This window comes from Lampetra planeri, chromosome 20 (genome assembly GCF_965212315.1).
Source record: "Lampetra planeri chromosome 20, kcLamPlan1.2.h2, whole genome shotgun sequence".
Lineage (NCBI taxonomy): Eukaryota > Metazoa > Chordata > Hyperoartia > Petromyzontiformes > Petromyzontidae > Lampetra > Lampetra planeri.
Window position 1 is genome coordinate 1,762,078 of NC_136126.1, and position 27,558 is coordinate 1,789,635.

A 27,558-nucleotide genomic window follows, 5' to 3' on the forward strand; every position below is an offset into this window, starting at 1 on the left:
CTATCATTTGTCGCCAGGTCGCTTCTGAAAAATAGATACATAGCTCAGTGGACCTTACCTGGTCAAATACAATAACAGTTTAAAGTTTAGTCTGGCAACATACTTAACGTCTCGAATTGCTCCTAATTTAACAAAGAACTCGTGCGCTTTGATGGGTGCATTCACGGTGCGGTGAAATTAAATGTCGGAGAAATCCTTCAAGGGGCTCGCCTCGGTTTATAACAACACCTAAATTAATTCCTCTCCCCAAAACACACAGACAAGAACAACAAATAATAATTCTGATGACAAAAAAGCATTGGAGAGCGCGCCAATGTGGCAACACCGACGCTGCCGTTAAAGCTCGAAAATGCAAATCGAGCGAGACTGGGGGGCAGCGTCGTGAGAGCAGCTGACGAGGAGGGGCAGGGGGTGGGGGACGTGAAACAAACTGCGGAGTGAAGGCGGAGAGAGAAGGGGAAGAGGCGGCAGTGAGACGCGGACGACGGAGTTCAGAGGTTACGACTGGACCGCAGCAACTGACGATACATTCTATCCCTGTGTGTGTCTGTGTGTATGTATGTTTGGGGGAGGAGCGGTGGTGTAGTGGTGAGCGCTACGCTGCGCTACGAACCTGGCGACCCGGGTTCGATTCCCGCTCACGGCCAAGACTAGTAACGATTATCTGAACCGATCTTGGGCCTCCCCTAGGTCGACTCAGCCTCAAATGAGTACCTGGTGCTATGTATAAACATCCACACTAGGGAGACAAAGGCGGCCGAGCGTGTTGTTGGCCACCCACCCCCTCGTGCCAGCCTTTATAGGTGCTCGCTAACAGCACTTGCCCCTACAGTCTGTAGGGCTACACGGGGGATCTTTGTCTTTGTATGCATGTTAAACTTCCTTCGCACCGTACGTAGCCAACCACGATAATTAGAGGTGCGGGGGCAGAACAACAAACTAAACGCAAAAAGCAGTTCTAAAGAAATGAGTGTTCAATCTAAATGTAGAAGTGCATAGCTCCAGAGGATTCCTAATATCAAAAAAAGTCGAATTACATATCGTCTCAACACTGACTTAAAACGTTCGTGACTGCAGGAATTCATATTCTATGGTTATTTTGGTAAAGTCACGTAGACGTAGTGTAGCGGTTAGCGAAAGAACCATAGAATAGTCACAATACTGTTTGTTTACGTGAATGTTGTCCGCAGCCGAGTTGTTCTCATTTGTGCCACGTTCAATTTGGAGGTGATCTGCCCGAGCCGATTTGCACTGCGGGGAAATTGTTGGTTTCGTTAATTTTTTGTCCTGGTGAGGGTCGCGGCGACAGCATGTTGAGAAAGGTGGTCCAGACCTCCCTTTCCCCGGCGACAGACTCCAGCACTACATTACCATATACTCTTACACTACACTATACACTACATTACTATACACTACTATATTCACGACACTAATGCACACCATACACTACGCGACCACTATACACAGACCCAAGCTCTCCCTGGGGAATTCCCAGGCGTTCCCAGGCCCACCGAGCGACATCGTCCCACCACCAGCAGCAGCGTGTCCTGGGCCGGCCCCGAGGTCTTCCCCCAGTGCCAAGTTGCTGCTGCCCCGTAGAGTTCCAGGGGGAGTCTACCGAGGGGGCATCCTTACCAGGTGCCCGGAATTGTGTTCTGCCATATTTTCAATTCGTCATCGCGTGATATATATATTATCTATTGTTTTTTGTTCTCTGCCCATTCCGGGTGAGCCCGATCACTCTTTGTAAACGAGACTTTTGAATGTTCGCCTTGTTCAACAAGTTCAACTTGAACCTTGAAACTGAGGAATGTTCCCTTGACTTAGGGTTGGAACAGAATTCGCTTACGTTGTTTGACCCCACCATCCCGCCCGCCCCCTCATCCAAGGCGCGTAGCAGCCATGTCGAACTCAGAGCAGTCAGGCACATAACAATTCCACCCAGCCACCCACCCAATGGTTCGATCAATTGTCGTGATTCATGGTCACGATTCGATCGAAGAACCAAATATTTGACTTCTCATAATCAACAATTTTTGGGTTTAGATCGCGTTATTTATAAATGTGTCGTAACCCTCCACCACCCGACATGGCCAATCAGTAAAAAAGTGTCACGTTGACAAAAGACAAATAGTTCACTGCTTTAGCCCACCGGTGTGTTGAAGCGTGAAACCACAACATTTACAATTTGAGTACGACGTTTCGCTGGTAATTGCATCCAGCATCATCGGGCAATTCGCCAGAATGGTGAGGCTCTGCTGTGTCTCCCGTTCTTATATAGAGCAGCAGCAGGGTGACGTCATCATTAACTCATTAACTCATCAGGTGCAAAGATTTGAGGGGGGGGTTATTGTAATTATATACTTGATTAGTAATAAGGCTATTGTTACGATGCGAGTTGTAGATTAGTAATCATTTGGAATGTGTTCTATTGTGATTATGCTACATTAATAATCAGTTAGTGCTTGTTTCCCTTATAAGGAATTGTAATGCATCTTATTTAATAATACGCTTCCAGGCCGCACTAAGCCTGTAGCTGTCTGAGCGATTAAAGTTATTTCTGTTTCTCTCAATCTCAATGGATTCTCTAATTAGTCTTTGCCAGTAGTAACTAGTTTTACACAACACTTCAACGTTGTCAAAATCAATTGAGTGTCCCTGTTGGCAAGCATGTTCTGCCACTGCCGACAGTTGTGTTTGCGATAGTTTAATATTTCTCTGGTGTTCTTTTAGTCTTACACTAACGTTACGCCCTGTCTGTCCAATATAGCATCTGCCACATACACAATTAATCCGATATACACCTTCTGTTGATAATTTAGGTAATTCGTCTTTAGTGCACATTACTAGTTGTTGAATTCTGTGTACTGTACCAAATCTTACTGTAATGTTTTGCTTTTGCAAAACACGGGCTAATTTGTCAGTTACTCCTGAGATAAATGGTATTTTTATTGTTTTAATAATCTGATCGCTTTCAGCAGTGTTGCTTTGCGATCGTGATTTGGCATTTAGTGCTCTGTTAATTTGAGCATTATTGTAGCCATTCTGTCTTAGTGCTTCTTTAACATGTTTAATCTCTCTCACTAGACTTTCATCATCTGACACTGTTTTAGCCCGATGTATGAGCGTCTTGATAAGAGAGGATTTCTGAGCTGGGTGATGATGCGATTTTGCATTTAGATAGGCATCAGTGTGCGTTTGCTTTCTATAAACGCTGTGTGTTATTTTACCATTTAGGCCATGCCCAAGTAAAATATCCAGGAACGGGAGTGTGTTATTCACCTCCATTTCCATGGTGCACTGAATGGCCGGGTTTTGTGCATTGAGATGATTTAGAAAATCGTTAAGTGTATCTTTACCATGTGGCCAGACAACCAAAGTGTCATCCACATATCTAAACCAAAAGGATGGTTTTAATGTGCTCGAGGCAAGTGCTCTGGTTTCAAAGTTTTCCATGTACAAATTTGCTATAGCAGGAGATAAAGGAGAGCCCATTGCTGCTCCCTCCCTTTGTTTAAAGAATTCACCTCTCCATAAGAATTATTTAGTTATTTAAACAATGGTCAGCGAGTTTCGGAATATCTTTTGGTAAATCTGTATTCTTTACCAGTGTATCAAGTAATTTAAGCGACTCGCTCACTGGAACCTTAGTGAATAGCGAAATCACATCAAAACTCACCAAAATATCATTAGGGTTAAGTTTAATATCTTTGATCATATTCACTAGATGTTCTGAATTTCTTATGAATGATGATGTCCTACCGATGTAGGGCTGTATTTGTTTAGTTACATATTTTGCTAATTTATATGTGGCAGAGCCAATTGTACTGACTATGGGTCGTAAAGGGATGCCGATTTTATGGATCTTTGGTAGCCCATACAGTCTAGGTGGTTTTGAAGCCCTTGGCTTAATTAGGAATTGCTCATTTTTTGGGATTAATGAATTTGCAATGATTGCAGTAGTCTTACGTTCCAGAGTATTAGTTGGATCTCGTTTAATTTTAATGTAGGTACTTTCCTCTAATAAATCTTTAATTTTATTATCATAATCGGCTCGTGACATCACTACAGTAGTGCGGCCCTTATCAGCTGCTAGGATTTGAATATCTTAATTTAGACGAAGCTCTCTTAAGGCTTTTGCCTCGTTCGAGCTAATATTTACTTTCGGTACTTTACTATTCTCAATTATTTTGGCAACCTCGTGTCTAGTCATCTCTGCCTCATTATGTGGAAGGAGTCTTACTGCTGATTCTACCTCAGCAATTATCTCATCCACTGGAATTGTGCGTGGGGTAACGGCAAAGTTAAGGCCTTTAGAAAGGACAGAAATCATGTCAGTGGTTAAATCAGTGTTAGTCAAGTTCATTACGGTTTTGTTTTTACATTGTTCGTTTTTAATAGGGATTTGTTTATTGTAAAGTCTAGAAAATTTGTTAATTTGGTTAGCATTTGTTAGATTAAACACATTATCAGCCGAATTACCTAAATTATCAACAGAAGGTGTATATCGGATTAATTGTGTATGTGGCAGATGCTATATTGGACAGACAGGGCGTAACGTTAGTGAAGACTAAAAGAACACCAGAGAAATATTAAACTATCGCAAACACAACTGTCGGCAGTGGCAGAACATGCTTGCCAACAGGGACACTCAATTGATTTTGACAACGTTGAAGTGTTGTGTAAAACTAGTTACTACTGGCAAAGACTAATTAGAGAATCCATTGAGATTGAGAAAAACAGAAATAACTTTAATCGCTCAGACAGCTACAGGCTTAGTGCGGCCTGGAAGCGTATTATTAAATAAGATGCATTACAATTCCTTATAAGGGAAACAAGCACTAACTGATTATTAATGTAGCATAATCACAATAGAACACATTCCAAATGATTACTAATCTACAACTCGCATCGTAACAATAGCCTTATTACTAATCAAGTATATAATTACAATAACCCCCCCCCTCAAATCTTTGCACCTGATGAGTTAATGAGTTAATGATGACGTCACCCTGCTGCTGCTCTATATAAGAACGGGAGACACAGCAGAGCCTCACCATTCTGGCGAATTGCCCGATGATGCTGGATGCAATTACCAGCGAAACGTCGTACTCAAATTGTAAATGTTGTGGTTTCACGCTTCAACACACCGGTGGGCTAAAGCAGTGAACTATTTGTCTTTTGTCAACGTGACACTTTTTTACTGATTGGCCGTGTCGGGTGGTGGAGGGTTACGACACATTTATAAATAACGCGATCTAAACCCAAAAATCGTTGATTATGAACAATATTGGTCGCGAAAGCCTACGTGTTAAACTATTTGACTTCTGACACTTTCGTTTTACTTCCCACCAAGTGTATCTCGATGGCGCCTAACGGGCGTCACGGGCACGCCGCCACGCGTCCACTCCGCGCGTGGTGTCGTTCGCGCGGCTCTTTTTGTTCCAATTGAAACGGAGGAAAAGAATGGGGGAAGATGGGTGGGGGGCCTTTGCCAAGCTGTGGAAAGTTACTGGCTGACAACAACAACAACAGCAGCTGCAGCAACAACAACAAAACAAACTGCCTAATGACTAAAAACCCGACGCTTCTTCCGGGGTACTGGGAGACGTAATGGGCCCCGCTGTTGGCTTCTTAGCGAAGTGCCCCTCCCCCCACCCCCGCGCCCCAGCTTTCAGGGGAGCCGCCTTAATCGCATCATTGCGAGCAAACAGAGTTGAAAATTGCCACGTTAAAATACTGTGACGGCGGCGGCAGCGGCTGCGCTTCTCGCGCTCAGTATGCGCGCAATGTGCTTGGGGGGCAGAGAGCTCCGTGGCTCAGTGGCTCCGTGGCTGCTGGTCAGGCGATGCTCACGGCGAAGGTTAAGGCGCGGCCACTGCAATGTCCCGCTCACGCCACTGCTGACGGAAGGGCCCACGTACTTCGAGGGAGCTCTAAAGTGCGCTTCCTCCTATTCATATTCTTTGGGTCTTTCGGTAAAGTCACGTAGATAGGTTCAAAAGAATAACAAAAAACTACGACGTTTCGATCGCAACACAAGCGGTCGTCATCAGGAAAAGGGGGGTTAGCTTCTAAAGACAACTGCTTATAAAGGTTTGAAATTGCCGTTGCCCAAATGTCAGCAGCCAATGCCGATGCAAGTGGTGGGCAGCGACCGCGGCGGTGGTGGTGGACTTTCCACCAATCAAAGGGCTGCCAGGCAAAAAATTTGCATGTCAATGCAAGATCGCAGAGCATCCTCCACGGCGTGCGTGCCAAGGTGGCGATGTAAATGTGAGAGATTAGCATGTTAATGTGAGAGATGAGCATGTTAATGGCAGATCGTGAAGCAGCAGCCTCGAGGATGGTGCGTTAGGTAGCTGTGTAAGTGAGAAATTTAATCTGTTAATGTAGAAAATCAGAGAGCCGAAAAAAGCAACTAACATCGGAAGGTGGTAGGCTGGGAACATCACAGCCAGTTATGACTTAAACTGATTGATAACGCCGTTCCAATGATTGCTCAGTTTGTACCCATCTTCTCGGTTGAAATTGTGTCTGTGTCTATATATATATGGATGGCTTCATGAACGAATCTTTGTTGATAGCCAGTGGGTTTGCAAAGTACCTTCGTCTTAGAGAAATCAATTTCGTGTGAGCCCACCACATTAAAACAATGATCAGCCACGGCCGAGGTATTGGTCCTACCGTGTTTCAGATCTGCCTTGTGTTCACGAACACGGTCTGAGACATGTCGCTTAATTTCCCCAATGTAACTATTGCCGCAGACACAGCTTAGTTTGTAGACGCCGGGGTATTGCATGTCAGGGATCACATCCTTCACAGATGCGATCAGATCACGAATTTTAAGTACTGTGTTAAATCAAACCTGGACATTGTGTTTGTTAATGATTTTGGAAATCTTTTACGCTTCCTCCTGTTGGGTGATGTGGCCTACTCTGCCACGCTCGCCTTCATAGGTGCTGCTCGCTAAAACCACTTGCATCCCACAATGTGTCAAGGCTACACGGGGGATGTTTGTCTTTGGGGAGTGGCAGTGTGGCGGTGACCGCGCTGCGCTACGAACTCGATGACCCGCGTTCGATTCCCGAGTTACGGCCCCTGCAGGGGGCATTCGGCCTCCTCTTCAAATGGGAGTGTACCCACACTTCACCCCACCGCACGCGACCTGCCGATCGACCACGCGTGGCGCAACCCATTTACTACTGCTGGCTGGACCGAGGCAGGGCAGAGGGGCTTCTGAGAAACCTGCCACATTGTTTCGGCTGCCGGCGCCATGAGATTGAATTGAACCAGCCACCTCCGCGTTTTAAGTCAGGCGCTTGAACCATTAAACCACCACCGTCACCGTCACAGCAGCAGCATCACGTGTGTTGTCAAGAAGGGCCACGTGTGCTGTGAAGTAGGGCCACGTGTGTTGTTAAGAAGGGGAAACGATGGGAAAACCGCCAAGCCCGGGGGTGTTATTGACGAATATTTTGATTTTGTTATTCCATTTAAGAAGAACCAAATCCAGGTATTGCCAGCGAGGAATAACTCTCGGCAGGTCAGGCTCGCTCGGTACAATTCGATTGTTTTTTCTTGTCCCAGTTGCCCTGGCGGGTTTCCCATAGATTCATTTGCCAGTCTGGCTCGGTCATTGAATCCACATTTCATTAATCGCTCCAACCTCGTCAACTTGCCAATCCGTGTGACTACCCACCCACGCATATATCTAGTTATCTGCCTACCCATCTAACTATTTAATTACCTATCGACCTATGAACTTTCTTACCCTCCGAATCACCGACTTGCCTAACTTACTACCTACTCGCCTACTTGCTTGTCTACCTACCTACTTACCTGTTTACCCTCCCAAGGGGCTACGTCTATGTCTATCTACTTACCCATCTAACTCGCTAATTACCTCCCTATTTACTTACCTTCCCACTAATCTACCAGCGTCTCTCACTATCTGCCTACTTGCCTGTCCACATGCCTTCTTACCTATCCACCAAGCCACCCTCCTAATACATATCCACCCACCCCACTACTTACTACCTACCTACCCACCCACCTCACCTACCTCCCTACTCTGCTACCTGCCTACGTGCTTGCTTATCTGCAAGGAGTGTAACGACGCCATCGATCCACCCACTAAAAGCAGTACTCGCACCCACGATGCGTCCACGCTAGATGAGATTATTATTTACGATTTTTGTGCAAATCGCGTGCATGCAGCAAAACAATGAGGGCACGTGCAAATGCGGCGTGTTGACCGATGAAGCAGACGGGGTGGCACGAACAATGCAGCCCGAGCGAGATGCGCGAAACAGCAACACCAATGAGATGTGAAAAAAGCAAGGCGGGAAGAGAAACGCCCGCGATCCAATTGGATCGTCAACCACAAATGTTGACAGTTCACCCAACGCCGTGCGCCGGTAAAGGGGGGCGGGTAGGGGGTGATGAATCGTTGTATGCCTACTACCCACCCACCCACCCACCTCCGCATCTATCCACCTACCTGCCTGCCCACTGACATACCTCAACAGTCGATGTGATTACCTGTTGAAATGAGCATTGAGGCGTTGCTAATTGCCTATTTACAGCTCTGCTGCAGCGGTGACGTTTCCACATTGCTATGGCGGGAGGCGAGACTGTCCATAGGACAGCCACTGTTAAAAATCCCCCAAAAAGTGGTCGCCAATTTTAGTGACCGCGGAGGGATGAAACTGTTGGGTCAACCACCCAACCAGGAGACGAACTCGCGACCTGTCCGATCGCGAGCTGATCGCTACTGCCGAAACGTCTTGGCCAGTTTCACCGCCCGACTCGCCCCATCTTCTACCGGTCACGTGGCGAAGAACTCCTTTCGGAACACTCGCTCGCATGGGCGTGACGTCATAGTAGTCACTTCCTGTGACGTCACATTTTTGGATCATATTTATATATATTTACGAATCATCCATTATCCCATTGTAACTATTTTAAAAAAATTATGAATAATAATAATAAAAAATGATGAATCCAAAAACCAGGCAGGACATCACCCCCAATCCCTCATCCTATGAACAAGCTGAGCGAGCTAAGCGATGATGGGGAAGGCAGGCGGAGGGTGAGGGCGAGAGTTGGACTCCCGTGGAAGGGTAGACTGACCGATGCACACGTTCTCGTGGCTGAGCGGGAGCGACGCGTTGCGGTAGTGTCCCGGCCGGCAGTACTGACAGTGCTGGCCCCGCGTGCTGTGCTTGCAGCTCACGCACACGACAAGGTTTAGCAGTTTGATGTAACTGCAGCGCTCCGAGTGGCCGTGGCATTCGCAGTCTTTAGGAGGAAGGGGAGACACGACGGGTGGCGCAAACCAGCCAAGGGAAGGGGAGGGCAGATACGCGCAAGCACATAGGCACGCACACACCGCACGCATTGGCACGTACGGACGCGCGCACACGCGTGCGCACACGTGCGCGGACACGCACGTGCGCGCACGGGCACGCGCACACGCAGGCACGGACACAGAGGTACACACGCACGCACACACCGGCACGTGCGCGCGAGTAGACATGGGTACGTGTTCGGACGCATGTACGCGCGCGCGCGCGGACACACACAGAGACATACGCAGACATAGGGGACACGCGCACACACACACACACACAAAGCGGGATTTTACTTTCTACATGATTTATGTGTGTCAATTTGATTGGTACTGATACAGGGATCGCACGTAGGTTAATATGAATTATTGTTAATTAGTATTGCTAATGATGACAATAATGCTGATACTTTGTGTTCCAGGAACAGCCTCACTCAGTCTAAACACCTCTCTCTTCTCATAGGGTCGCGACGTATCCCACATCTGGGCTGCCAGGTGAAACAGATGGCAGTACAGTACAACAATGGAACCCTTGAAACAATTCGTACCGGAGCTCTCTGCTCGGAAGTAGGGTCGTTGCCCGAAACGTCGCCAATCATAAATGTGTTGTCCTTCGAGAGCGGCGTTATTGACACGGACCGTGTTGAGTGTGTTGTTGTTGTTGTCTGTGCTTGTGCACCAATACCAACTCCGGGTTGCTCTCCCGTTTCTGCCCACACGAAGACCGATTAACGCATTTGGCCCAAAGCTCATCCGTGTGGAGGGACCTCGCGCCTCCGACTAGCACGGTTGACTCCGTAAGAAGTGCAACAACACGCATACTGCATCACATGTGTGGAGGCTCAGTGAAGGCTTTCCTTGACAAATAAAGGGGCATCAACATTATTATTATTGCAATCACCTGTGCGTATAATCTGAATAAATGAATGAAATCCATCAACAGAATATAATTCATCCCTTTCATGTCATTTCCCCACTGCGACGATCGCAGTCCATCCACGCGAATGCTCTTCCCCTTGCGCCAGCAGGCAGCTGGGTCTGTGTTTAAATTCCCTTGCGGATCCCAAACGACCTTGAGTCGCTGCTTTGTGCCCATACTTCCAACGGGCAACACCTGCGTTAAATAAATGAAATAAGCGAATAAATAAATAACTTCCTTTAAACGGCAAAATTACTTCCCCCCCCCTCCCCCGGCTTAAACATTCTGACTCTGAGATTAAATTGACGCAAGGAAGAGGAGGAGGGAGGAGGGGAGCCCTGGAGAGTGGGCTAGGCCGTACGTGGCATGAAGGGAATTGCGAGCACAACTTTCCCTTGCCTCTGCTCGCAATAAAAGACCCATTGATTGTTCCGGTGTCCTCGTCGGTTCAAAAGGCAACACCCCCCCCCCGCATCACCACTCTCGGTATGCGTGAATCGCGGAGGTAATCTGCTTGTTAGAATGCAGCAGGCAGAGTGAGTGACAGGCAGAGAGGAAGGGGGCATCTTGAACGGGGGCCAGGGTGCGGGCAGCACGGAAGGATGGTGGGAGGCTGTTCCAGACCACGGGCGCAGCTAAAAGTTGTCATCACGTTGCCGGAGAAAAGCTTCTAAAGTGCGACCGAAACACTTGGGGCGTATGGGGTGGGTCAATAAAATCGATTTGAATTGTTAAGCAAAGTCACAAAGTTAAAATCGATTTCCTTCGGCTCAAATGAGCATTGAGGTAACGGTGATCATCTCCCGTTTTGCAGCCCTGCAGAGCCAGTGGTGGAAATTCCACATTCCTATGGCGGGGGCGAGTCTATCCATAGGACAACCACTGTTGTGCCTCGCCATGAAGTGGTGCTCGTTTTATCGACCGCTGAGTCACCCTGGCCAGAGCCAGAGTCACTCGCAGCGAATTGAGTGACGGCGCTGATGCAATGAGATGAACGCAGCGATGGCAAAGAGTAGGAATGTAGAATAAGAATACATTCAAAGAGTAATACGAATAGGGTTTACCCTTTCTGGCAATACAACAGGAGGTGTGAAGATGTTCAAGCACCAAATAGAAACCTTTTGCATGGAATCAAGTCTCCATTAGCCACGCGCACTTGTGGTGAGCATGCAGACAAACATGCTCTGATAATCATCATTAATGCATTGTCTTTGAAACTGATTTGCCCTACACCAGATGACAGTCTTCCTTATGGCCTAGTCTCACCAGTGTTTGCACATGCTAACAACTGTTGTATTGCCAGAAAGGGTAAAGCCTATTCTTATGTTTCATACTTTGATACTTGCAAAGTAGGAGTGTAGTCACCCCCCCCATCCTCCTCTTAACTCTTTGAACTGAACTTCAATTCCAGAACTGTTTTCCTGTTTGACTCATTTTAACGTCTCTCATTTGTATTGTTTCCCATTCGTTCTGTCTGGCTTGTCCAGTCGTGTTCCTTCCGTTCGTCAAAATATAACAACACAGATTGCATAATCATTCGCATATAAACGTTCAGACAAATCCAGCACACGCAGTCGAGATATCCAACTACAAGCAAAGAGCTGTCTGTTTTGGGGAGAGCTTATGCGGGACTTTTAAACCGGCCGAGATGGTGTAAAAGGAAAAGCGAACTGGTTGAGGTTCGTGGTTTTGAGTTACACCGACACAGGCAGCGGAGGGCACGGCTCAAAGCATGCCACGTGCCAGCGACAACGCGTTGACTGAAGGAAGTTGAGCAGGCTTTGGCAGGACAGGCTTTGGCAGGACACGTAGGGGAGAAGGGGCGACAGTGGCCGGTTGGTCGAGACTAACGACGGAGTGACAGCCGAAGGAGGGAGCGCGGTCTGAAATCACTTGCACGTCCGTCGCGGAGATGGATCGTTGAATTCAGCGTGTAGGTAGGAGGAGCTCGATGGATCGTCGGCATCCCCGGAACCGCGCGAGTGATAGCGACGGCTTTGGGACGCCTTCGCGCAGCAGTGGCTAGAACATAGCCGCTGCTGCTGCTGCTTATGATGATGATGTTGACGATTCTATTCTTGCGTTTGGCAGCAAGATGTCCCGGTGCTAAATGCCAAAGTCGTGGTCTGCTAGCCACGACGAGGGGGCTTCACGGGAGGGAGAGAGAGATAGTTTGTGTCGTTTTGGAATTCCTATGTGACGATGATGATTATGATGATGATAACCATCATCATCTTTGTAACAAACTCGTAGAACTGGCTAGAGATGGCTCAAGAGGGATAACCGGGCCGGGCTGATCTGTGCGAACCCAGGACTTGGGGCTTTAGGTCCTCGGGAGCGCTTTGCGAGCGGAGAGATACGAGACGGCGGCTGCGTGCGAGTGCGACGGTGGTGAAGTAATTTGACGCTTCCTTTTTTCACCCCGCGGACGGACAAAGACGTTTTTTTACGTAACAAAATAAAGAGAAAACGCTCTGCAAATTCCGCTTGCGCGCAGCAAGCGGCCCAGCATCCCAAAACTCTCGGCCCGGGGTTTGAGCCCCGCGTGGATTCGCGGTGAGGATTTAGAAACGAACGTCACGAAACCGCCATCACCGCCGCCGTCGGTTTGTTGTGTTGCGTGCGGCGCCGCGTTTTATCTTCCACCCACCGATTGATTTTTACGAGCGCGCAATTTAATTTCGAATTTTGTCGTTGTCGTTGCAGGCGGTTACGTTACGGCCCCCGTGTCAATGGGCGCGGGCGTGAACGCTGCGATGTCACGTGCCGACGGATGTTGACATGCTGCACCTGATGTCCTTCCTACACAACAAATAATATATAACAACAAATGTTTTGGCCCTTTGTCAATACACTGCTGGATGAAGGCCGCCACATGTTGTTGTTTGACCATACTTCACCACCCTGGACGCCCACGGTGAGGGAGTTTCACAACATCAGCTACGCGGCGATTCACCAACTCGCGGATAGCCACCACCGCCCGGCTAATGATTCAGATGATGATCACGATGACAACGATCATCATCATTGTCATGATGATGTTGATCACGGTGATGATGATCATGTTGATCATCATCACGATGATGATGATCATCGTTTATATAATTGCACTCCATTGTCACTTTCCCGACAGCCCCAACACCTCGCCCCCCCTCTCCCCCCTCCTTCCACACGGGACTCTTCCTCGGTGTAGGCGGCAATATTCTCGCCCTGTCCGTCTCGGCACGCTCCTTTCTGCCGTGAGTGATTGATGCACCTGGGGGGGCGGGGGTGGAGGCTCCGCTTTGGACTGCCCGCTTCGTAAACTGCAGCCCCCACCCCCAGCCGCCCAGACCGCTTGTTTGTGTTCGCGGAGCCGAGCCCGCAGACAGGGGGGGGGGGTAGGGGCTGCGGTCTTCCTTTGTGGGCGGGCGGGCGGGCGGGCTGGCGGGCGCTGTTGCGAACCAACGACCACTGCCCTAATGGGCACTAACGATACACGAGTGAGTGCGCGTGCGTGTGTGTGCCTCTGTCGTGCCCTCGCAGCAGCCCCGACACAGATCGATGGCGCGATTGGGGGGAGGTGGTGGTGGTGGTTGAGGAGAGGGCATCGAGCGAGGAAGGAGGTAAGGCGAGAGACGGGGGGGGGGTGGCGGAGCAAGAGGGTTGCAGTATTTTTCGACTTGAAGAGAACAAGTTGGAAAGATAAACGTGGAGCCCTGCAATTGTTTTTGGGTTTTTTTACACTGGGGCCCAAAGGCAGCACTAATAGATGAGGGTTGATGCGTTTCTTTGAATTCAGAAAGTTTATCATATCTTGAATAACACCGAGACTATGAGAGGAAATTCCAAAGTGTCACCGCCAGCGCATGCCATTGCTGACACAGGGGCCTCTAGAAGACTCTGGAGAGAACCCCCTCTGGAGGGTATTTGGCCTACTCCTCCACGCAGGCCAGTAGTCTTCGATGAGGTTGGAGTACCCGCACATCACCCCCACCACACACGGCCTGCCAATCAAACCAACTGCGGTGCCACGTGGACACAACAGGCGGGGTGCCGGGCGAGTCAGGGGGCGTGGGAGAAATTCGAGAACCCCCGCTCGTCATTTGAAGTGCCGCGCCGGGAGGTTTGAAGCGGAGAGCGTCTGGAACCGCGAGAAGAGGAGAGGGTAAAGTTTAAACGATGGGAAGTGGAAGAAGGTGAAGGGCACGGAGGGGGGGTCACACACACAACACAAGAAGCGTCTCTCTCTCTCTCGGGATCTGTCCGTCTCAATCCATCTCGTTTCTTTAAAAAAAAAAGAAAATCTGTCGCCCGCACTGTCGCTTCGCTTCGCCGCCGCTTTATCTCTTTGCCGAAGATCTTCTGCTGAAGATAAGAGCGGCGGCGAAGTGAAGATACAGCCGCATGCCATCCACCCCTCTACGCCAATTCCTCCCATCTGCTAACCAATTCGTCCTCCGTGGACAGCGGCCAGCGGCTCTGGCAATCCACAGGTCAGTCTGACGTGTGGGCTTATCGCGACCGATATTGTTCATGGTAAAGGCGTTTTGGGTTTGATCGCGTAAGTTTAAATGCGTCGTCAGCCTCCACCACCCGACACAGCCAGCAAGGTTTGTCACGTGAACAATATGCTGGCGAATAGCCGGATGATGCTGGATGGATGTAATTAGCAGCGAAACGTCACAACACCCACATTGTAAATGTCGTGGATTTACTCTCCAACACGCCGGTAGGCTAAAAAGTAGCAACTAATGTGACAAACATTACTGGCTGTGTCGGGTGGTGGAGGGTTACGACGAATTTATACCTAACCCCAAACCACCTTTATTACGAATCCACAGGTCGCCTGTTAGATTCGATCTCCCGTGCGGCACGGCAGTGACACTAACGCCGTTGTCTCCCCCCCCCCTGCACCTTCGATTAGGACGGTTCGATACGTACGGTGCGATAGAAGTTCAAAGTGCATCTATACTGGACAGCTGTGACGCAAAAAAAGAGCTTCATAGCTCCACGGATTCCTCCATTATGAATAAATATTCTAAGTTGAAACGATGGTGCAAGTTTCTTCAATTCCCCCCCCCCCCTCTTTCCCCACGTCTGTGTCCACCCAGTTCAATGCGTGGGCCCCCCACAGTTAGATGATGGGCAGGGCGCGTGTGGTGGGGTAAAGTGTGGGCACTCCCACCTCTCCCCAAGACGTCTGACCGTTGAGGAGGAGTAGACCAAATCACTCCAAACGGCGCCCGCTGAAGATCGTGGATTTCCCTTCCGCCAGCAGTGGCGTGAGCGAGCTGTTGCAGGGCTGCACCTTTACCTTGCCCCTGTACTATCCGGTCCGATTCCCCAGCTGATGTCCCTCCCCCTCCCTCCTTCTGCTCCTTTCCAGCCCCGGTTTTTTTTTTGGGCCGAGGATTGATCATGTTAGCTCTAACATCTCTCCTTCAAGGACCATCGCGGGCAAACCTGTAGAATCGATTGCCTCCCCTCCCCGGTGAACATCCATGAATTATGGATGCGGCGTGCGTGTGCGCGTATGTATGTGCGTGCATGCGTGTAGAGAGAACAGCAGTTGGGGGAGCGGTGGCGCAGTGGTCAGCGCAGTGCGCTACGAACACTCGCGAGCCGAGTTCGGTTCCCGGCTCAGAGCCACGCACCAGTGACGATTATCTGAACCGGTCCTGGACCTTCCTTAGGTCGACTCAGCCTCAAATGAGTACCTGATGCGGTGTATAAACATCGCCACTGGGGAGACAAAGGCAGCCAGGCGTGATTCTGGCCACCCAGCCCCTCGTGTGCAGTGCCAGCCTTCATAGGTGCTCGCGAACAGCACTTGCCCCAACAGTCTGTCCAGGCTATACGGGGGGGGGGTCTTTGTTTTTGTGTCGGTTTGCGCTGGGGCGTGGAGTGGTTTGTGCGTTCATGCGTGTGTGTGTGTTTGAGTGACTGTGTTCAAATCAGTTCTCGTAAATAACCGTTCCTGAGCACAGGTCCTCCAAAGACCCCAAAACGCACAACGGCCAGCGACAAACAGCGCTATCTAATTTGTCATCGCTCGCAGTTAATAGCTTTCTCGAATTGAGCAAGGTCCCGTGCTAGCGCTGAGTGATCATCCCGTGCCACCAAGCTCTCCCATGCGGCCTCGGTTGTTTAGCCCGTGAGCTGGAAACAAATATCTCACTCGTCCCCGAGATGACCACAAGACCAGCGACGCCACCTGGGGGTGACATCACCGGGGGATTGGCACCACTGTAGCGGTCGCCAGTTTCTCTCTGTCTGTCTCTGTGGGCCGAACGACAGCCAGATGTGCGATCGCCTGCTCGTTTCAAATCACCGTCAACGTACTTGACTCCCACTGGCCACGTTAATAAATGCGTACGACTAAAGTAGTTGCTTCCTTCGGTTGTTACCCGTTGTTTTTATTTGTGAATTTCCCCCCCTGGCCCACGAGCTTCACGGCAGAATCTCAGAAAGTGGGTGGAGCGGTGGCGCTTTCGCACTCGGCAACACGTAAGCCCTCTTCTGCGACCTGCGCATGTCATCGTTGAATTATTCCACACCCCCCCCCCCACCCCCCGCCACCACGTGCACGGAATTAGCCCCGAGTGCGCGCGCGATATTCAGGCGCGCGATAACGGCCGCAGTTAATGATCTGTTCAGGTGTTCCGGTTAGTGTAATTGCTTTTCAATTGGCGGTGCAGCGGTTATTGTGAGCCGGCAGGATTTTTTTTTTCTCCGGAAAGCGAGAACATTTGTTCGTATCGAGTGCGGTTGGAGTGGCGGTGGGCGCGGCGGCGAGAAGCTTGCAACGATGATTCTGGTGATCTCGGTTTGATTCCTGGCCACGGCTGACATCCGTGGTTCAGTGATATCTGAACCGGTCCTGTGCCCCCCGTCCCCACCACCTCAACGGCTATCCCAAAGTTGTAATGACCATCGTGGTGAAGTATGGTTAAACCACTTCCCTAGTTCACCAACGAATGAATAAAGAATTATATGTGGTTGTTTTTTTAAATTTAGAGATGTTTCATGTTTCGTTTTTTTTTTTCTTACAGTGTCGTCGTTTGTGCATCTCACAATCGCTGAGGGGTCTCAGACAAACTGGAAGGCAGCAGCAGCCAGGCGGGGAGCTGGCACCAACAATTTCCAAAGCTCTGCGGTCCCCTATACATTCAGGAATGTTCAGCTAATAAATGAGTGCTTATACACGTGGCAGGAAACCGGAGCGCCTGGAGAAAATCCGCGCGAGGGGGCAATACTCGATCCCCGTACAGATGGAAACAAATGCCTTCTCCTGGCAAGACCCAGGCGGGTAACGGCTCCTCCTGGACGCCCACGGGTAGAAGGGAGTTTCACGACACCTGATCCACCCACCCTCCACAGTGCTTGGTGATTACAGGCAGCAGCAGCAGCAACAGCTACCACTGCGCACGTGCAATGATTTCTCCCCTCCTCGACCTGTGGTTGTCATGATTCGACAATCACTGGCGATAAAACAGGTGGTAAGATGTTTCAACACCGAATAGAAACCTCTTTGCAAGGAATCGAGTTCGTATTGACCACACGCAGTACTTGCGGTGAACCATGCAAACAACCATGCCTGGCAATATAGCATACGGCATTGGCCTGCGCCAGAGTCAGCCTTCCTGATGGCCCAGTCTCATTGCCAGTGTCGGACCAGAGGACGCCAAAAGGCGACCAGGACAAAGCCCAATGCACGTGCCAGAGCATTTAAAGCTCGGGGGCGATTCGATTAATAACCAATTGTACTAAATTTGAAGCTTTTGTGACTGCAAGGATTCATATTCTTAGGTTTTTTCGGTAAAGTCACGTAGGTAAAAAATTAAAATTAATAAAAGTAAAATAAAAAATAAAATAAAAATCACGACGTCACAGCACGATAGCTTGATACAGCAATCGTGCTGTGACGGTTCCACCTGAAGACGGAAGCTTGTGTTGCCTCCGAAACGTCGTGATTTTTATTTTATTTTACTTTTATTAATTACAATTTTTTTACCTACGTGACTTTACCGAAAAAACCTAAGAATATGAACCAATTGTACGTCGTACGATTCTTTCGCTTCCCGTGTTGTTTGTTGTTGTTGTTGTCGTGTCCCCGTCTCGTTTGCAAAGTTCAGTCCGCCGCCCGAGAGCCATCGCGGCGCGCGCAACTCGAACGTTCGCGCCGCGGCCCCGAAGCCGGTCGCCTGCGATGCCGCAGCGACTCGAAATTTCATTCTCGAGTTGAAGCTTCTAGATTTGAAGCTTTCGTGACTGCAAGGATTCATACTCTTGAGCTTTTTTCGGTAAAGTCACGTAGGTAAAAAAAAAAGAATTTAAAAAAATGTAATAGAAGAAATTTCAGCTACGTTATAAATATGTAAATATATTATGTATAAAAAGTTGCGTGTCATAAATATCACTGAGATAAAAAATATATATATATATATATATAAAAATAGTTACGTCTAATTAACGTAATAGTTTATATTTATTATTATTTTGTTTCGAAGGACTGCGCGTCTCCCAGGCACCCATGCGGCTTCCAGGCCAAAGGCGTCGTGGAGTCAGAGCCCAATGTTTGGCGTGCTTCTTCCACAGCCCCTGGGAGGCACAGGCAGCCTCTGGCGTGGTGCATTTCCATCTCCCACGGGGGAGCGGTGCGAGCGGAGGGGCGGGGAGGGGCGGGAGGGGGGGGGGCTGTCGAGGACTGGGCTGGCGCTGGGTTCGGAATTGAGCGCTCTGTATTTCCAAGTTGCGTTCTTCTGAAGAATAATTCCACGGGCTCTCTTCTATGGGGGGGCTATAGTGGGGGGGGGGTAGTGAGGGGGTGAACCAGCTCATTAACACTCCGATATCGCTCGATAGCAGCCCAAACTTTTCACCATACAGCAGAGCAATAACAACAGGCCTACATCATTAGACCTCCTTTGCCAGTACCAAAATATAATTACAGGGTTTTTCCACTTTTTTCTGGCAACAAAACTGAAACCTTTTTACAAGGAATCATGTCTGCATTAACCACAATAGTTGTGGTCAAAATACAAACAAAAAACACACTCCGATAATATATGCATTGTCCTTGAAACTGATTGGTCCACACCAAAGACAGCTTTCTTTTGAGCCTCGTCTCAATTGGTGCTAGACCAGAGGACGCCAAAAGGCGTACAGAAAAAAGGGGAAAAACCCTATCATTATATTTTGGTACTGGCAAAGGAGGTCTAATGATGTCGCTGCTTACCCCGAGCCCTCATTACTTTGATAGTGCAGCATTGTCTTTGAGCTGTACGCCTTTTGGCGTCCTCTGGTCTAGCACCAATTGAGATGAGGCTCAAAAGAAAGCCGTCCCTTGGTGTGGACCAATCAGTTTCAAGGACAATGCATATATTATCAGAGTGTGTTTTTTGTTTGAATTTTGACCACAAGTATTGTGCTTAATGCAGACATGATTCCTTGTAAAAAGGTTTCAATTTTGTTGCCATAAAAAAGGGGAAAAACCCTATAATTAGCAGGCCTACAATATCATAAATTGCAATCCGTTTATTATGATAATAACCAAGAATAATATTTTACTGATTGTCGGCAATCCACTGCTGGGCGAGAGTATCCCCACGTCATAGCAGTCGTGGGCGGTGAGGTTGTTGGGCCATTCTTCGCCATGCTCGTGAAGGTCGTTGCGGGGTGTGGAGTGGAGGTTAGGACCGGTTCAGATGTTACATCTCTCCGAAGCAGCTACGTTGGCGAACTAAGCGCGGAACCGCGTGTCGTGCGATTGCGGCACTGTGCAACCGTTGGCGACTGCTCTCGGACCATCAACTCGCTGCACGTGAGAACCCGCTGCGGTCACAGGGGGCTGGCTGGCTGCCGGGCTGGCTGCCTGGATTCCAACCCAAGGTACTCGTCAGCGCCTGCTCGGCCCTCTGACCTCTGAGCCGCCCGGCCACTTCCAAAATTCAGTTTGCTAGGCGGCTAGTAGTTGTCGACGGTGTCTGATTCCGTGAACTTCCCCGTGATGCTCTGCCCATCCATTAATTCGTGAATTCCTCTCTCTCTCGCGAAAAGCAAAAAAAACTCCCCCCGGGCGACCCGCACCGCAGCATATGGCCGTTGTTACGGGTGTCGTTTGATTTCGCTTCGGTGGGTGAGCATCGATTGAAGGCGGGTTATGATTGCTCCATTGCTTCGTGCGCTCACAGGGCTCCCAGCGCCAATCCCTCCGCTTCGCGTCGGGTGAAAGTTGACGTCGCGTAGCCAAGTCACGAGCACTGGCTCAGTGCGGCGGCGGTCGGTGATTAGGGGCGGTGTGACTGCTGGCCCCCTCGAAAGAGAAAGTAAAATTGGGGGAGAAAAAAAAACAGCCCACTCAACAATGCTTTGTTTGTCATTGATTTTTTTTGAGTGAGGCCCCAAGACCCTCCAGATTCAAATCATTCGGACTTCTTGGATCTTGTCCTGATGATGCTTGGCGCAGCTTCAAGCGAAACGGCGCATCCGATTGCTGCTCAGTGTGGTTCTGAGAATTGCTCTTGATCTCACTGGTGAGCTGGAAAAGTGGTGGAGGTCTCAACAACGTAAATTTGGCCAGGTTGGTGCGTGGCCTAATCCCAAGATCGATTGTGAATCGGAGACCGTGCTTCATGTTAAGTCTAACAATACTTGATTTGTGCATTAAAAACAAATTACAGCCATAATTTAGTTTTACGTTTTACATGAGATAGAGTAGAGATATTTTGAAACGCCTCGTGTATTAGCGAATTGACAAAGGGTGTACATATGTTTGCAAGATAATCGAATTATTCATCTTTGAATTGCTACATCGAATAATATTGATATTGTAATGATTCGTAACTGGAATGTTTTTTGTAAGTCTTGTATGAGTACTTATTATATAATTATTTGCTTGTACATCAAGGTTTAATAGACCTATTGTTTATGTTATTTTTGACATGACCGAGTTTGTCCTCGACTGCCAGTAGTTAATGGGCCAGGAGAAGTGTTCATTGAAAAGCACGATGTAATGCTCTGTTCTAATTAAATACAAATAAGTCTGAAAATGTATTAACGTTGAACAATAGCCAATAACGGTCTCCACCACAAGTACTAATCATGTATTACATTGTCTTCCACCAACCAGGAATTAATTTGGATGTTAAGGGCATCAGTTTATTTCAAGGGCATTCGTTCATGTAATAATTGACAGGCTTATATACTTTTAACGGTGATGGGGCATGCAAGTGGTCTGGGTGGGAAAGGCCAGACTAGCATTGTCTTTAAAATTCAACGACGTCAAGGCGTTGCTACCCGTGGCTACACCACGTGAAGGGGAGTAGAGTCAAGGGCGTAATGGATGGAGGAAAAGACAAACGGAACGAGAGAGAGAGAAATACGAGAATGAATGAGGAATGAGAGAAAAAGGATGGGAAAGGAACGGAGAATCAGAGCAAAGGATTCAGGAGAGGTGAGGAGAGGGAGGAAGAAGCTGCATCAGGGTCTCGACGCTGCTTCCGCACAGAGAGGAGCGGCGTTTGTTCTCACAGTGGGCGGGGAGAGGGGAGGGGGTTCAGAGTGAGTGTGGCCACACAGAAGTCACGTGGTTTACTGGAGGCCTGAGCTGGTTTAAAGCGAGAGAGAGAGATGGCACAGGTCAACAAATGGCACCACCTGCAAACTCATTAGAACTACAGACGGCGAGAACGCTGCCGTGGAGTGATGGTCAGCGCACTGGACTTGCAATCGAAATGTCTCCGGTTCTATCCCATCTCCAGGCGCGGCAGTTAAAACGATGTGCAGGTTTCTTAAACCCCCCAGCCCAGCTTCTGTCTGCCCAGCAGTGTAAATGGCTGCAACCACAGTCAGCGGCGGGGTAGAGCGTGGGTCCTCTAACCTCGTCGAAGACGGAATGAAAATGTGTGGAGCTGTTCGCAATGGAAAGGCCGCGCGTGATCAAATCCCAGTTGGGTGGGTTGACTCAGCCCATTATTTTTCCAGGATGGATGCAATGAGTAGGGCCACTTTGTTGGGAAGTCAAAAGTGTTTTTTTTTATTACAAAACTAGCTCCCGACATAGGAATGTGGAATTCCCACCACTGGTTCAGGGCTGTAAACAGGAAACGAGTACCGCCTCGATATCCCAATTCAGCAGTAGTTCTGTGATGTTATCTTCCAGGGCCCTTAACACTGGCGGTGCTGTTCTGCTCTACTGACTTAAGGTCTCCCTTAGTTAGGAGACTCTGCCTCTTAATTGTCTCTGGCCTCTTCATATAGCTCTTGTGTTTATGTAAATCGATGTGTCTCTGTGTAAATCTATGGGTGTCTGTGTAGGTCGAAGGATCTCTATGTAAGTGTATGGGTCTCTATGTAAGACTGTTGGTCTCTGTGTAAGTACTGTTGCGTAATTCTGCTCTATGGTTCTCTGAGTCCATACGTCTCGACGTCAGTCAGTGTGAAAATCTGTGGGTCTCTATGTAAGTCTCTGTATGAGTCTGTGGCTCTCAATTTACATATATGGGTCTATGTGTAAAGCCGTGGGTCTCTGTGTAAGGCTATGGGTGTCTATGCAAATATACGGGGTCTCTGTAGGTCAATGTATCTTTGCGTAAATCCGTGCTGATTTTGCTGTATTTAATTCAATCCAGGGTCTCTCTTGAATAAGAGACTTGTGCTCTCAATGGGCGCTTGCGTTACCGTAAATAAAGTCCGTCTATTTAGCTCTTTACACAAACCCCCTAAATACACACATTCAGCTAAATTAAACTAACATTGCTCATTAGTTCCCACCGCTAATTATTCCCATGAAAGTATTTCAAGCCGGCGCAGTAAATTGTTGACGGGGAGGAAGGAAAAAAAATAACATTCATTACCGAATTTGAAACGCGCAGTGTGCACTAATTAAAAAATCAGAATTACAGAGGAGTCGGGGTGAATCGTGTGGCTCAGTGAGATGCTGCCACCAGCAAGGAGCACGCGGGTTTGATGAACCTGGGAAGCACCTCTGTTCAACCGGCTTCTCAAGTGCGTCGGGTTGATGGTCCCAGCTCGGACACCCAACAACAACAACAACAACAAAAATCACGGTTAATTAAAAGCCGTAATTTTCTAAATGAAAGTTTCGGCAAAGTAGAATCCACTTATGCGAGGAATATTTCTATTTAGGCGACGGACGCTGCTGTGGTTGTTACGGTGAGCGCACTGGACGTGCGATGCCGAGGTCGTCGACACGATTTTTATTGTATCGCCCGGCGCGGCAGTTGAAGCGATGTCGCAATTTTATTAATCCCCCCCCCCCCATTCTCCCCCCCCCCCCCCCGCACTGAACCCCCCCCCTCCACCTCTCCGTCCGCCCAGAATTTCGATCTGGATTACAGGCCTGCAGTCAAACTCGATTATCCGTCACTCGATTATCCGTGAAGATTATCTTAACCAGTAGTGGGCTTCCCCTAGGTCGCCTCGGCCCCAATGAGTGCCTGGTGCGATGTGTAAACATCACCATTGGGGAGACAGAGGCGGCTGGGCGTCGTGCTGGCCACGCTGATACCCTCGTGTGCCATGACAGCTTTCATAGATGCTCGCTAACAGCACTTGCCCCAACAGCCTGTTAAGACTATACGGGGAATCTTTGTCTATGTGTGTGCATCTTTCAGTCATCATGCTCAGTCAACATAAAACACCTGGGTCTCTCCTGTGACCTCCTGTCAGCAGCGAGCCTTCCACACCTCGCAGGGCCTCAAAGTGCACCTAGCCTGGCACAAGCGCTGTGATGAAGTCACCGCCCCTGTGTGGGTGGCAAATGTCGGCTGTTGTTGTTGGTGTCGTGATTGGGGTTTATTCAAATCAGCAAATAGTCAAGAAAACGAGTGCAGGGTGGAGGACAAGAAATGTTGACGACGACAACAACAAACACACGTGCATGTTGCATGTCCCCAGAATCTCTCGGCCCCAAGGATTTTGTAAATTAAACCACTAGTTCCTGAAGAACTGCACTGTGGTCATCTTGTCTTAAGTCACCATCGATGAATGTCCTTAACGTTTTAAATAAAATGGTATGAAACCGGTCTACTGTCGTATCACAGTACTGCCTGTTGTTTTTGTCACACTGGCTCAATTTATTCGTGGTGACTTAAAGGAAACCCCCCCCCCTACCATTCCAATGCAGTTCTTCAGGAACTGGTGGTTTTGAATGACGCTGAAGGCTGCGAGCCTCTTGTTGTACACAGCGCCCGTTGTTGTGGACTGGGGGGTGGAGCGGTGGCGCAGCGGTTCGCGCAATGCACGCTATTCATGGGTGGCACGGCTCACATCAGTAGCGAGTGACATTCGAACCCCATTGTCGTGGAACCTCCCTCTCTCCTGAACCAACATGCAGTGACCAGCGTGGTGAAGTATGGTCAAACAGCCAGAAAGACTGCTGAGAAGCCTTTATCATCTAGCAGACTGACAAAAGCGTGTAATATATCACTGTTTTTTATAATACTAATTATGATTACAGCTAAGTTTAAACTAGTTCAACTAAAACTCAACTTTTTTTTCTCTTACCAGGTAAGGCTCACTGAGCTATGTAGCTCTTTTTCAGAAGCGACACAGCCACAAATGATAGCTCAACGAAGTGGGCTTATCACGTGGACATTTCTAGCAGCCAAATACTCTAAACGCGTGGTGATGTGGATTCAAAATGTGGAGGGAAAACCCGGAGCAACCCGGAGAAAAATCCACGCGACCACGGGGAGAGAGACACGAAAAGCCCAAATCCTGTATACTGCAGGCGTCAGGGCAGGGATCGAACATACGACCTCCTGTATACCAGGCGAGGTAGTGAACACCTCGCCACCGCTGCGACCCCAATTTTACGCGGAAGTACAACAACAACAACAACACGCAGCGCGTTCGCTTTCGACAGCCGTGACGCGTGGCAATCTCGCGGCGTTCCGTTTAACGACGCCTGGCAAGCTGATGAGAGCCAGAAGATCGAAACCGATACGGAGTCGGGCTCGCGTAAACAGACACTTGCTCTGCTGGACAAATGTACCCGTGTGGAGACGCAGAACATAACCAGGCCCACCATTTACCAGTCGCGGATTCGCTTGGTGACAGAGACGACCGCGGGGCTGCACGCGCCGTGAACATTGATTCTACAACTCAATTAGGGAGACTTAAAACGTACTCACGCTTAGTGTCACTCGACTGGCCTGCAACCACGACGACAACAGGAGAGAGAGAGGGGGGGGAGGAATGCATCGTGAGCTACGGCAGACACTCTTTATAGGTTCAAACATGTTTACATGTGCGGGTGTGTGGATATCTATCTGTGTGTGTGTGTGTAACTCACAGCACTTGCCCCAACAGTCTGGTACAGGCTATACGGGGGATACTTATCTTTGTTTGTGTGTGTGGAATAGGAGAGAGCGGGGAGCCGTGGCGTAGCGGTTAGCGCGCTGCGCTACGAACCTGGCGACCCGGGTTTGACTCCCGCACACGGCAAACACCAGTGGCGATTATCTGACCCGCTCTCGGGTCTACCCTAGGTCGACTCAGCCTTAAATGAGTACCTGGTGCGATGTGTAAACATTGCCAATAGGGAGACAAAGGCGGTCGGGCGTGGTGTTGGCCACCGACCTCGTGTGCCGTGCCGGCCTTTAGAGGTTGTCGCTGACAGCACTTGCCCCTACAGTCTGTTGAGGCTATACAGGTGATCTTTGTCTTATTAGAATTGGAAACTCGTCGGGAGCGGTGGCGTAGTGGTTAGCGACCCGAGATCGATTCCCGCTCGTGGCCAACACCAGTGACGATTATTATCTGACCCGCTCTCGGGTCTCCCCTAGGTCGACTCAGCCTTAAACGAGTACCGGGTGCGGTGTAGTAAACATCGCCAGTCCGGAGACTACGATGGCCAGGCGTAGTTTTCGGCCACACCACCTCGCGTGCACTGCGTCAGCCTTAATAGGTGCTCGCTGACAACGCCGGCCCCAACAGGGTGTTCGAGGCTACACGGGGGGAGTTGTTGCGCGACAATATCCCACGTCGCCTGTTTATCTCTCCAGGGTAAACGCCACACATTACAAAAAAAATCACAATCGTAATTACAACAACATATTACTCCGAACCTCAAAACCTGTCGGGGCTGTAACGGGACATCTTAGTCTTTGTGTCCACGTGTCCATATATATATAAAATATCCATGCGTGTAGCCGTGTACCCACGTGTGTGTGTGTGTTTGCACCGGCGTGTCCCGCGCAGCCTCAACAATCCGTCGAGGCTGCTGCGGGCAGCGCGCGCGGCGCGCCGTGCGGGCACCCACACGGGTTGGCGGTGCCCGACGGGTAGGGCAGGTAGGAGCCCGGCCTCCACGCGCCGCCGCGGAATCCCTTCTTGCAGCGGCTGCAGTCGGTGCCCATGGTGTTGTGCTCGCAGTCGCACGCGAGGCGCCCGTCGTTGAAGAGGCACGTGTTGGCGTGCAGGTTGCACTTGCACCTGCGCGCAAAGGACAAAGAAGATCCCCCACGCGCCCCCACGTGGTGGCCTTCGACAGACCGTCTGGCTGTCGCCTGATGAAGCTCGTTGCAATTACTGACGAAACGTCGGAGTCAGATTGTAAATGTTGTGGCTTGGCTCTCCGACACACCGGTGTGCTGTACTAGATGGCGCGTTCTGTTTACGTGACAATCCTTACTAATTGGCTGTGTCGGGTGGTGGCAGGTTTAACGACACATTTATATATTTACGCGAAATAACAAAAAAATTGAGGCTGAGTCCACCTAGGGGAGTACCCGGAACCAGTACAGATAATCGTCGCCGGTGTTTGAAGTGAGCGGGAATCGAACTCGGATGGCCGGGTTCGTTAGGCAGCGCGCTAACCGCTATGCTACCACTCGTGTCGCCGACACGGGCACACAGACACACGAGGCCCCCACGGAGAGTGTCAGCGGACAGACCGGGAGAGGTGAGGATGGAACACACAAAGAGACAAAGATCCCCCGCATAGCCTGTAACGGACTGTTGGGGCAAGTACTGTTAACGAGCACCGCTATGAAGGCTGGCACGGCACACGAGGTGGTGGGTGAGTGGTCGCGTTTGTCTCGCGATATTTATGCATACAGTAGGTGTGTGTGTGTGTAAGAAACCAAGAATGTGTGGTGGCAGAGGGGGCAAGAGCTTTGCCAGGGAGGGCATGGCTGGATTTGCTCTCACCACATCCTGATCGCTCCATCATTCACTTGAGTAGCGAACAAGGAGCGGTCTTGACCCAAAGCTCTCGCCTCTTCCACGAAAATAGCAGCTCGGCTCAAACGAACAACGTCAGATTTGAGCAGATTTA

At 49.4% G+C, this 27,558-nt stretch overlaps 1 protein-coding gene across 1 annotated transcript in view; it reads right to left on the reverse strand.

The window, feature by feature from the left end:
* The window catches only part of LOC144724258 (netrin-G1-like), a 67,811-nt gene that overhangs the window by 12,321 nt on the left and 27,932 nt on the right, over window positions 1–27,558 (reverse strand). The window contains exons 3-5 of the mRNA XM_078603235.1: window positions 26,542–26,714; window positions 25,412–25,432; window positions 9,136–9,303 (exon numbers count right to left, since the gene is read on the reverse strand). Coding sequence (XP_078459361.1) covers window positions 9,136–9,303; window positions 25,412–25,432; window positions 26,542–26,714 — 362 coding nt within the window. The remainder of the gene's footprint in view (window positions 1–9,135; window positions 9,304–25,411; window positions 25,433–26,541; window positions 26,715–27,558) is intronic.